Here is an 11,890-nt window from a genome sequence, read left to right as displayed (position 1 = left end):
ATGGTTGATATATGCCTGGCAGCACCATCTTTTTTGTAAGCCGGCATGACTACGGCCGAGATGTGTATCGTGGTTGAACTACGACCCTTTTTGTGTGCTGGCAACTGTGTCGGGCGATGGCATGTGCACATGCATGAACTATGGTGTTTTTTGCAGGCTGGCATGCATGTCGACCACCGGCATGAACTGTGGACGCTGACATGGCCGATGGCATGAACTCTGGCCGCTGGCCTTTCTAATGGTAAATTTGCTTTGGATGCGAATGAAAAATGCCTCGGCCGGTTGGACGCACCGGCCGGACACAGGCGGACAACAAGCCTGCAGTCGACCCAAATAGATAAAAGGCGGATAAAAATTGCGTCCGTTGGCGTGACGCATTGGGTTGCTCTTAACTTATTTGAGTTTCAATAAAGTGCCATAAAGAAAGGGGGTGCTACGCGTCCGCCGGCTGATCTTTTTAAAAGATCGGCCGGACCGCGAGCCGTTAGATCGATGCCATCAGGCGGTCGAGCGGCGTTCTTCAATTTTGCAACAGAGGTAATGTTGCGAAAACCTTTGCATCAGAGGTTGTGTTGCAGTAATCTTTGCAACAAAAGTCATGTTGCAGAAAACTTTTGCAACATAGGTCATGTTGCGGAATTTTTTATCTTCATCTTTTTACAACATAGATGATGTTGTGGAACAAACTTTTGCAACACAGGTGATGTTGCGTAAAAATTGCAATGGTGATGATGATGCGGAAACGCCGCCCGCCGTTGCCAACGCATGTCGCAGCAACATCCCTGTCATTCATCGTCATCACAATTGCAACTGGAGGCGTCAGTGATGATTGGGAACTGCATGGAGGAGGCCGGGGTTGTGCGAAGCTCGAGCGCTCCGCTGCAGCCAATGTCCCTGCAGCGGCCGACGGTCATAGTGGAGGCGGTCGACGGCCCGGCGAGCTGCGGCGCCTCGTGTGGTGCAGGCGACCGCTTTATACGCGTGAGTTCCTGGCCACCCATGAACAGGCACGAGAGATGACAAAGAGATGAGAGAGAGAAACAGGATCTGGTTAGGACAAGGAACGAGCAACTCAGGTGAGATAAAGGAGAAAGACGTAATGCGGTGCACGGGGACATGCGTCACGCGCTAGTGGCGACGGACGCCCTACGCTGAATCGGCCGGCTGATAGTAATCGTTTCCCATAAAGAAAAGTGCTAAACTAAAAGGAAACGATTCTAATCACCCGGCCGTTAACAACAACTGCGTCTGCTGGCTCCGTAGCCGTCGGATCAGATTTTAATGATGGCTTCGGGAGCAACATATTACCTAGACTAGTTTTCGCAACCGAGCCGCTGTCGCAACAAGTGATGTGTTGCGGGATCTAAATCTGAATCCTCCCGTGCTCTCCCGAGCTCCCCATCAAGCCGATGCCTACATGCGCTGCTCCGACTGCCTCCACATGCAGCACGCAAACGAGGCCGCCGACAAGCACGCCGACGAGGTCACCTATCTCCGTCTCCATGTGCCCGTTCACGTCCAGTGGCCATGGCCGCTCGAGCGCGCACGCTCGAGCTCCGCTCCGGCCGCCGGCGCCCAGCTATGCCGCGACAGTGGTGCTCAACAATGGCCCGCAACCACGCTCGCCTCTATCATCCATGGCTTCACTCGCTTCCCCATCCATGGTCGTGTTCTTCTTCCCGCTGCAGGGAAAGATTTTTTGTAGCAAAACTCTTGTTGCAGAAATCTCTCCGCAACAGAGCTCATGTTACATAGATCGAACGGAGAATAATGGTCCAAAAAAGTTCCGCAACAAGGTTGTTGTTGCATAAGGCTGAGCACAACAAGGCTCATGTTGCATATATCGGAGAGAAAAATGGCCCAGAAAAGTTTTGCAACAAGGTCTTTGTTGCAGAAGCATGAGCGCAACAAGGCTCGTGTTGCTAATATCGCGAGAAAAATAGTCAATTTTTTGCAACAAGGTCTTTGTTGCAGAAGCACGAGCACTACAAGGCTCCTGTTTCAGAAATTAAAAGGAAAAAATGGCTAGGGGAAGATTGCAACAAGACCGTCGTTACAGAGAGATGAGCGCAATGTCAAGCTTGTTGAAGATATCAAGTTATCAACGGCTACTCGGCACTTCATCCAGCTGCTACTCTGAGGCGGCGGATCTTTTTAAATTATTCACCGGCCGCTGCGTAGTAGTCCCCTAAACTAAATACGTGCGGACTCCACAGAAATCGCCCACTCGGCTAAAAAATCCAAGAAAGTAGAAACGCACGGGGCTTTTGATTATTTATTATTACTTTCTGTCCGTATTGCAGACTATATGCATGGTGATTTCTCGGTCAAACAAACTAGACGTGCATAAGCTGTCTATATGGACAGATCGATGGATCTGGTTCATGTAACCATGCATGCATGCAGATGCAGGTAAAATTACAGATAAATACAGTAGATAGATTGACTAGAAGAGCAACAGTGAATCTACGAGCCTATCTCCTTCTGGATTGCCGCGTTGCCACTCTTGAAAAAGAACAACGAAAACGGAAAAAATGACTCCTCCTAGGACGGTGAACAAACCGGAGATGAAGAACGCGACGTGAGGCGACGGAAACCAGCTGAGGTCGGGAAGCTGCTCAACATGCTCGACGTAGGCAAACATGCCGGTGCCGACGACGAAAAGAGTCGAACCGACGACGGCCAGTAGACACATCAGCACCCACCTGCTACACTCCGCGGGCTCCGCCGCCACAAGCTCGTCGCCGGCCATCTCCACTTCCCTGGTTTACTGGCTATTTTGGCTAGGATTTGGTAAAAGCAATTAAAAGATCCGTCGGTGTAGCTAACCGTAGGTAGGTCTCGGATGTTTGTTAGGATTGACCGGCCGGATCGCCACAGGTACCGTACCAGATGGCCAGACGCCCCGATCCTCTATATCCCTTTTTCTTTTGCCAAAACACGCAGGGTTGCTACCTGGGCCAGCCCAATAAAGGTTTGTAATTTTCTAATTCCAATCTATTTTACTTATTTTTATTTATTAAAGCCTATTCTGAAAATAAAAGTATTGGTGAAAAAAATGTTCATCCATGTGTATTTTTTTAAAAAAAAGTCTATTGCTTAATACATATTCATGAATTTTTTTGAAAACTTTGTATGTTTACAAATGTTCATATTTACGAAAATGCTAATATTAACAAAGTAATGTTCTTAAAATTTAAAGTAATGTTCATCGACTGATATTATTATGTTCACAAAATTTTGAAGACAAAAAACATGTGTTAAAAAGTCAATATATTCTGCTTCATATTCTGTCATGTCTCCATTTTCCTCTTTTTTTGAGGGAAGGCCATCATGGCTAGCTTTATTTATCTCAAACAGGAATTACAACGTCCAAAAGCTTGGAAACCAGACAGGCCGGAGGCTCATCGGTCCAAGTGATACAAATTTTATTACAAAAAATATAACTATCTAGCACATGCGCTGCTTGATTTGAAAAAAAGGACACAATGTTTAAAGATAGCCTTCCCAATTAATGAAGACACGTCCACGCATTCTGCGAATACGGCTGCTGCAGTATCCCACCATATTGTCTATCCCGAACAGTAATCGGTCACAATTGAATAATCTGATTCAACTTCGGTTGAAGCCAACTGAATTTGCAAAGATCAGACCGCCCCTCATTGTCATAGCTGCCTAAGTAACCACATCAAGCGCATCTGCAAATGTATTTGCATTGGGCTGCTAGAAAATTACCTTTTGTTCTTCCCATTTTTCTTTTATGTTTTTGTTTCTTTGGGGGTTTCATTCCTTTTCTTTTCTTGTAATTTTTCAGTATTCTTTTTTATGTATCTTTTTTATTTTTTATTTGTTCTTTTTTGGGAGAGAAATATTGAACCCTTTTAAGATGGCATGACCAGTTATCCTAATACAAATGAACAACTTTCCTCAAATGTAATGAACTTTCTTATAAATTTACATTTTTTACATGCATAGAGAACTATTTCAGGCACATGTTTTTTCCCCAAATGCATGGAATTTTTAAATACACCCCCCCCCCCCCCCCCCCCCCACACACACACAAACACATGTTTTTCCGTGCATGAAGAATGATTTTTTTAGTAATCTCGTTAGTATTTAAGCGGTATTTTTACTATACTTTTAAATTCACGAAATACATGGTTGAATATTTCTATTATAAATAAAAACAATATGTATTAATTGACCCTTGAGTGCTAGCACATTACTCTTCCCATCTAGTGAAGCCTCCTCACCAGCCGCTTCGGGCGTATATACGAGCTCACACACACATATGTCGGGCTGCTATGTGGCGCTAACAGCGTCTTATGAGCAGGATGTGGCCCACTAACCCTGTTGGTTGCTTGCCTTGTCTCCACCCGTATTATGTCCACCATTTTTTCCCTTGTTAAAACACCCTTTTCCATTGAACTACTAACTTTTAAAAATGTATTTAGTTCACCAGTTGTGTGTGAAGCAAAAAAAAAGGTATTCATGTATTTCTAAGAATTTTTTATCTTATTTCAGAATATTTGCCCTATTAATTTATATACGTGATTTAAAATTAAACAGGTAAAAATACTAGTGCGATATGAAGAATATTAAAATTTATTCAGAAAATGTTCACACATTTTATTAAAATGCTCATGTAATTTACAAATCTTCAAAATTTCAAAAGAAATGTTCAGGTGTCTTAAAATGTTCACATATATTAATTAAAGTTCATACTTACTAAATTGGCGCTCACAAATATTCATTTAATTAGAAGAATGTTTAAAAAATAAAACAATCATCTGATCACACATTTTTCAAAACTATAAATTTACATCTTTTTTTGTGTTGGCAACTGTGACGAGCGCTGGCATGTGCGCCGGCATGAACTATGGTATTCTTTTTGCAGGCTGGCATGTATGCCAGTCGGTGGCATGGCCGCCGGCATGAAGTGTGGTCCCTGTCATGGCCCATACCTGGCCAAACGGGCCGGCTCGACCCGGCATGGCCCGGCCCATCGTAATCGTGCCTGGCCCGGCACGGCCCGCCAGGGCACGATTACTATACGGGTCGTGCCGTGCCGGCCCGTGTGCTGCGCCGCCAGGTCCAGGCACGGCCCAGTTAGTAAACCGGCCGGCACGTTGGCCCGTTTAGCACGGTGGGCCGCATATTTTCAGCCTGTTATTTCACGCACTAAGCGTTTTTAGCCTATTTTTACATATTGGGACATATATAGATGTATAAAAAAATAAAAATAAAAATGTAATTGGGTCGTGTCGTGCCGGCCCGCGTGCCCAGGCACGGCCCAGGGTGTGCCGCGTGCCGGGCCCGGCCCAGTTAGTAAACGGGCGGGCACGTTGGCCCATTTAGCACGGTGGGCCGCATATTTTCAGCCTGTTATTTGACGCACCGAGCGTTTTTAGCCTATTTTTACATGTTGGGCCATATATAGATGTATAAAAAATAAAAATAAAACGTAATCGGGTCGTGCCGTGCCGGCCCGCGTGCCCCGCCTCCAGGCCCAGGCACGACCCAGGGTGTGCCGCGTGCCGGGCCTGGCCCGTTTTAGCCCGTGTCGTGCCTGGCCCAAGGCGGGCCGTTCCGGCGTGCTCACGGGCCGGCCTGAAAAAAAGGGCCCATTTGGCCAGCTATATCATGGCTGATGACATGAGGGAGCAACTAGTTAACGAGCGCTCCTTCGGGAGCCTCGCAACGATCAGTGTCACTTGGCATGCTCTCAGCCATTCGCCACGTGTCGCACTCTGGGCGCTCCCTCCGAATTTTGTTTTTTTATTTTTCCGCACGCGTTTTGGCTTTTTAAACGGGTTTTTTTTCGACGTTTTGGTTTTCGCCCGGTCTTCCTTAGCTTTTCGATCAAAAAAATTTGAAAAAAAAATTTTGCGTAGAAAAAACGCGTTTTTTTTTCTTTCGCGAAAGTCACGGTCTTTTTTCCGCGAGAGGCACGGTTGTGCTTTAGCTAGAGTCACGGTCGTGCCTTTCGGAAACGGAAAAAAACGTGTTTTCTGTGTTTTTTTCTTTCGCGAGAGTCACAGTTTTGCTTCCGCGAGAGGCACGATTGTGCTTTCGCGAGAGTCACGGCTGTGCCTCTCGGAAAGGGAAAAAAACGCGTTTTCTATTTTTTTTTCTTTCGCGAGAGTCGCGATTTTGCTTCCGCGAGAGGCACGGTTGTGCTTTCGCGAGAGTCACGGCCGTGCCTCTCGGAAAGGGAAAAAAAATACGCGTTTTCTGTTTCTTTTCTTTTGGGAGAGTCACGGTTTTGCTTTCGCGAGAGGCATGGTTGTGCTTTTCGCGAGTCACGGCCGTGCCTTTCGGAAACAAAAAAACGCGTTTTCTGTTTTTTTTCTTCCACGAGAGTCACGGTTTTGCTTCCACGAGAGGCACGGTTGTGCTTTTGCGAGAGTCATGACCGTGCCTCTTTCGGAAAGGGAAAAAACCGTGCTCCCGGTTCGGTTTTTTACCCGGTTTTTTTCGTCCGGTTTTTTCGTGAAAAAAAAGTTCGTCAAAACCTATCGACATGGGATCTAGTATTGAAGATCTCGACGCGAGGAATCCAATGGTGAAAACGGTTCGAGATTTGGACGCACGGTTTAAGAGATAAAACATTTTGAATAAACGGATTTACGAAAAAAGGGAAAACTCCCAGGTTGCGACAAAAGGCGCGCTGCATGTGCGCCACTTGTCGCGATGTGGGAAAGTGGAGTGTTCTTTGCAACGAGTACTCCTTAATTATTGATTTCGATGACATGAACTCTGGCCGTTGGCCCTTTTTAAGGTAAATTTGCTTTGGATGCAGAGGAAAAATGCGTCGGCCAGTTGGACGCACTGAACGGTCGCAGACAAATAATGAGCCTACAGCCGTCCTAAACAGACAAAAAGTGGACCAAAGGCGCGTCCTTTTGTGTCAGCGCGTTTGAGTTGCTCTAATCTTTATTTGAATTTCAATAAAGTGCCATGACGGCATTCCCTTAAAAAGAAGCTAAACTAAACCCTAAACTCTACAGAAATCGCCCACACAAGCAGCCATCCTTTGAAGAAAGCGTAATAGCTCACTGGTCTAGCTCCATGGCACCGAAAATGTCTCAGGGCTCAAGTGATTCACCGAAGCGACGAGACCTTGAAAGCAGCTTTTTCAAGTGTCAGTAGCGGGACAAATCTGTTTGGAAACAGAGCTCTTTTATCGCGGAATTAGACCAGCTATTAACGTTGGCTTATCCGTCAGTCGTCGGGTCTGCCGCTCAGTTGAAAGGCTAAAAAATCCGAGAAAGTAGAAACGCACGGGTCTTTTGATTCTTTATTATTACTTTCTGTCCGTATTGCAGACTATATGCATGGTGATTTCTCGGTCAAACAAACTAAGACGTGCATAAGCTGTCTACATGGACAAAACGATGGATCTGGTTCATGTAACCATGCATGCATGCAGATGCAGGTAAAATTACAGATAAACATAGATTGACTAGAAGAGCAACAGTGAATCTACGATCCTATCACCTTCTGGATTGCCGCGTTGCCACTCTTGAAAAAGAACAATGAAAACAAATGACTCCTCCTAGGGCGGCGACCAAAATGGAGAGGAAGAAGGCGAAGTCAGGCGACGGCAACCAGCTGAGGTCGGGAAGCTGCTCAACATGCTCGACGTAGGCAAACATCCCGGCGCCGACGACGAAAAGAGTCGAACCGATGACGGCCAGTAGACACATCAGTACCCACCTGCTACACTCCGCGGCCTCCGCCGCCATCGCCACAAGCTCGTCGCCGGCCATCTCCACTTTCCTGGTTTAGAACATCTCCAGCCGTTCGGCCCCTGGGGCGCCTAAAAAGAGCGGCCTGGGGGTGAACCGGCGCTAGCTCGGCCCCTGGGGCGACCTAGCTCCCAGTCACGCCCCCAGGCGCCGTCCCCAGGATGTGGAAAATTCGAACTTGGTCGTTCCCGCTCACAAAAGACGCCACAAGTCCGGCGATCACAATTCACAGTTCGGCGATCGGATGTAGTCTGGCGTACAAAAAATAGAGCGCCACAAGTTAGCATGCGCAACGCATCACTCGGCGGGGTCGGCCTCAGGCGTAGGTGGAGTCGGCGTGCGTGGGCTCGGCGGTGTCGGAGCCGCTTCGGTGCTGGACGGTGTCGGCGCGGCTTCGGTGCTGCTGGGCGTCGTGGAGGCGTCATCACTCGGGCTTGGCGTGGGCGTGGGCGTGGGCATGGGCGCGGGAGTTGGAGTCGCCGTCGTCGGCAGCTGGTTCAGGATGAGGCCGCGCTCCGCCATGTACCACGCCTTGAGCTTCTCGTCGGTGCTCTGGAGCATGTCCGCCCCGCCCATCAGAAAAGCCAGGTCGGTGTTCCTCTTCTTCGCGGCGACGTTGGTCCGGAGCAGGTCAAGCTTGATGGCGCTGTTCGTCATCAACGACGACCACCGCGCCGCGGTTTTCTCTTCACGCAGGACGGCCCGGGCCTGTGCGTCGGCGAGGCAATGCTCGATGGACTCCTGCACTCGCGCGGTAGCCGCGTCGGCGTGTTTCCCATTCTTGGCCCCTTCGTCCTCCTCCTCCTGCTCTTCCTGCTCCTCCTCGCCGTAGACGTAGCCGAGCTCGCCGTTCATGCCGCCGCTGAGATCCACCGTGTCGTCCGGGGTGACGAACCCGGGAGACGCGGCGGCCGCGGTCGAGCCGGTCGCGATGATGTTCTCCATGTCGGCCTCGGTCTCGTCGGCGTCGCCGAGGTGCGAGAAGGGAAGCGCGCCACGGCGGAAAGGTGGCGTCGGGGAGGACGCGTAGGCGGGCGGCGAGTAGTTGTATGGAGGGTACTGCACACCGGCGAAGGCAGGCGAGGGCGTGCGCTGGGCCGGGTGTCCATGGAGGAAGGTGACGTTGGGGTTGAACCCACCGTGCGCGTCCCCGTCGGCGTAGCCCGGCGAGGGCGATCCCCATGGCTGCGGCGACGGAGAGCCGACGCCTTGCTGGCCCCAGGGCGCGTACTGGGCGTGGCTGCCGGGTGGATTCATCATCCCCGCGCGAGCCGCCTCGGCCTCGGCTTGCTCCGCCGAAGCCGCAGCCGCACGCGCCGCGTTGTCACGGGCCTTCTCGGCGATCGCCCTGTTCCGCCGGTTGCGGTGACAGCCTCCCGTCGCTGAACTTCCACCCTCCAGTCGACGTTTGACATGCCCGGTGGCTTGAACGGCGGCGCCCTCGGCTTCCTCTGCTTCGGCTGGGCGACGGAGGCGGTCGCGGTTGCCGCGGCGCGGGGGACGACGTACTTCTTCGATGGCATGGCGGCCGGCTGTGAGGCGAGCGGGAGGGAGATTGGCGGGAGGAAGGGAGAGAATGGGAGGGAAGTGGGGGAAATGCGGGAAGAAAGGCGGGAAGAGGCGCTCGACTCGCCGACAGGGCGGACCCACGCGCCATTTTCGCTTGTGCGGGCGCCCCAGGCGCCCCCAGGGCGTCGGGTTCGGCCTGGGTCCGCCGGCATCAGTTTCGACCCGAACCGGCGAAAAACGGGTTTCTGGAGGCGCAACTGGGCCGTTTTTTCGGCGCCGGCGCGGCAAAAACGTCTGAAGAAGGCCTGTTAGGGGCGCGGCTGGAGATGCTCCTGCTGACTACTTTGGCTAGGGTTTGGTAAAAGTAATTAGAAGATCCATCGGTGTAGCTAACCGTAGGTAGGTCTCGGAAATGTTTGTTACGATCGGCCGGCCGGATCGCCACGGGTACCGTACCAGTTGGCCGGACCCCGGATTTTTTATTTTTTTTATTTGAGGGGAGCCCTGATCCTCTCTATACGCACAGGGTGGTCCTAGACCCCAAAAACGCACAGGGTTGCTACCTCGGCCAGCCCAATAAAGGTTTGTAATTTTTAGTTCCAATTTATTTTACTTATTTTTATTATTAAAGTTCATTCTGAAAATACAAGTATTCGTGAAAAAAAATTCATCCATACGTATTTGTAAAAAATTCTATTGCTTAAAACATATTCATGAACTTTTTTTGAAAAAGTTTGTATGCCTACAAATGCTCATATTTACGAAAATGCTAATATTAAGAAAGTAATGTTCCTAAAATTTAAAGTAATGTTCATCGACTGATATTATTATGTTCACAAAATTTTGAAAACAAAAACGTGTGTTAAAAAAGTCAATATATTTTGATTCATATTCTGTCTTGTCTCCGTTTTCCTCTTTTCTTCTTCCCATTTTCTTTTATGTTTTTGTTTCTTTGGGGGCTTTCACTCCTTTTCTTTTTGATGTATCTTTTTATTGGAGAGAAATATTGAACCCTTTTAAGATGACATGACCATTTATTCTGATACAAATGAACAACTTACCTCAAATGTAACGAACCTTCTTATAAATTTACATTTTTACATGCATAAAGAACTATTTCAGGCACATGATTTTTTTCCCAAATGCATGGAATTTTTAAGACCCCCCTCCCCCACCCACACACACTAACATAATCTTTTTTCGTGCAATTCTTCAATATGAGATGAATGTTATTTTGCTATATATGAAGATTATATTAACTTTTCATAAAATCTCTTTAGTATTTCAGTTGTATTTTTACTATTCTTTTAAATTCACTAAAGAGAAGGTTGAATATTTCTGTAATAAATAAAACAACATGTATTAACGGGCCCCTTGAGTGCTAGCACATTACTCTTCCATCTTGTGAAGCCTCCTTACCATCCGCTTCGGGCGTATATACGAGCTCACACACACACACACACACACACATATGTGGGGCTCCTATGTGCCTCTAATAGCGTGTGATAAGCAGGACATGGCCCACTAACCGTGTTGGTTGCCCGCCTCGCCTCCACCCATATGATGTCCACCATTTTTATATTTTCCCCTGGTTAAAACCCCCTTTTTCCATTGAACTACTACATTTTGAAAATTTATTTACTTCACTAGTTGTGTGTGAAGCCAAAAGTGTTCATGTATTTCTAATAATTTTTTAATCTTATTTCAAGATTGTTGCCTTATTAATTTTTATATATAATTTAAAAATAAACCAGTAAAAATAATAGTGTGATATGAAGAATGTTCACATTTATTCAAAAATTGTTCACACATTTTATTGAAATGTTCATGTAATTTACAAATGTTCAATTTTTTAAAAGAAATGTTCATGTATCTTCAATTTTCACGCATATTAATTAAAGTTCATATTTTTTTCTTAAATTGGCGCTAAAAAATATTCATTTAGTTAGTAAAATGTTTTAAAAATAAACAATCATCAGATCACACATTTTTCAAAAAATGTTCACACATGAAAAACTCTTGCTGTAATTAAAAAATTAACCTGCTTAATTTTTTATGTAAATGCAGAGTGTTCACGTATGTTTGGAAATATTATGTAATTTATAAAGTGTCCATGCAGGTTATGGAAATAATCAAACAATTATAAAAGTGTTCACATTTTTAATTTTTTTCGCACAACTTAAATCTGCATGCAAATATAATTTTTTTAGGTAATGAGAAAAATAAAGTATTTGAAAAATGTACATATATCTATTAAAACGGAAAAACAATAAACAAAAGGAACAGAAAAAGGAGAATTAAAAAACAAGCCAAAATCCCAGTAAAGAAAAAAGTAATCCGAGAAGAAAATATTAAAAAGGAAAATTATGTAAACATTTAAAAGCATAGAAAACCTGAAGTACCCATTGACAAGCCAGCAAAATGAGCTCGACCTATATGGAGGCGAGCTTTGGCATTCCCGTTGTTACATACTACAATAACTCGTGGCAATTGGGCTTTGGGCATATATGTTGAACCTAACTCTAAACTAGGCTCCCTCAAAGAGAAAAAAAAAAGTACTCTAAGCTAGGCTGGTCGGCCGGGTCTTGGAGGGAGTACTCCCTTTTCTTCTAGTTTAAAAGGCCCCACAC

At 46.8% G+C, this 11,890-nt stretch overlaps 1 protein-coding gene across 1 annotated transcript; it reads right to left on the bottom strand.

Moving 5' to 3' along the window:
- Positions 1-652: 652 nt before the first annotated feature.
- LOC123048456 (uncharacterized) lies at positions 653-2,864 on the bottom strand. Its single transcript, XM_044471557.1, has 2 exons — positions 2,563-2,864; positions 653-989 (listed from the first exon to the last, which is right to left on the bottom strand). Exons 1-2 carry the CDS (start codon positions 2,750-2,752, stop codon positions 820-822), a joined length of 360 nt encoding a protein of 119 aa, XP_044327492.1. The 5' UTR covers positions 2,753-2,864; the 3' UTR covers positions 653-819.
- Positions 2,865-11,890: the final 9,026 nt, after the last annotated feature.

Source organism: Triticum aestivum, chromosome 2D, assembly GCF_018294505.1.
Source record: "Triticum aestivum cultivar Chinese Spring chromosome 2D, IWGSC CS RefSeq v2.1, whole genome shotgun sequence".
Lineage (NCBI taxonomy): Eukaryota > Viridiplantae > Streptophyta > Magnoliopsida > Poales > Poaceae > Triticum > Triticum aestivum.
This window is presented reverse-complemented; position numbering and strand designations above follow the sequence as displayed.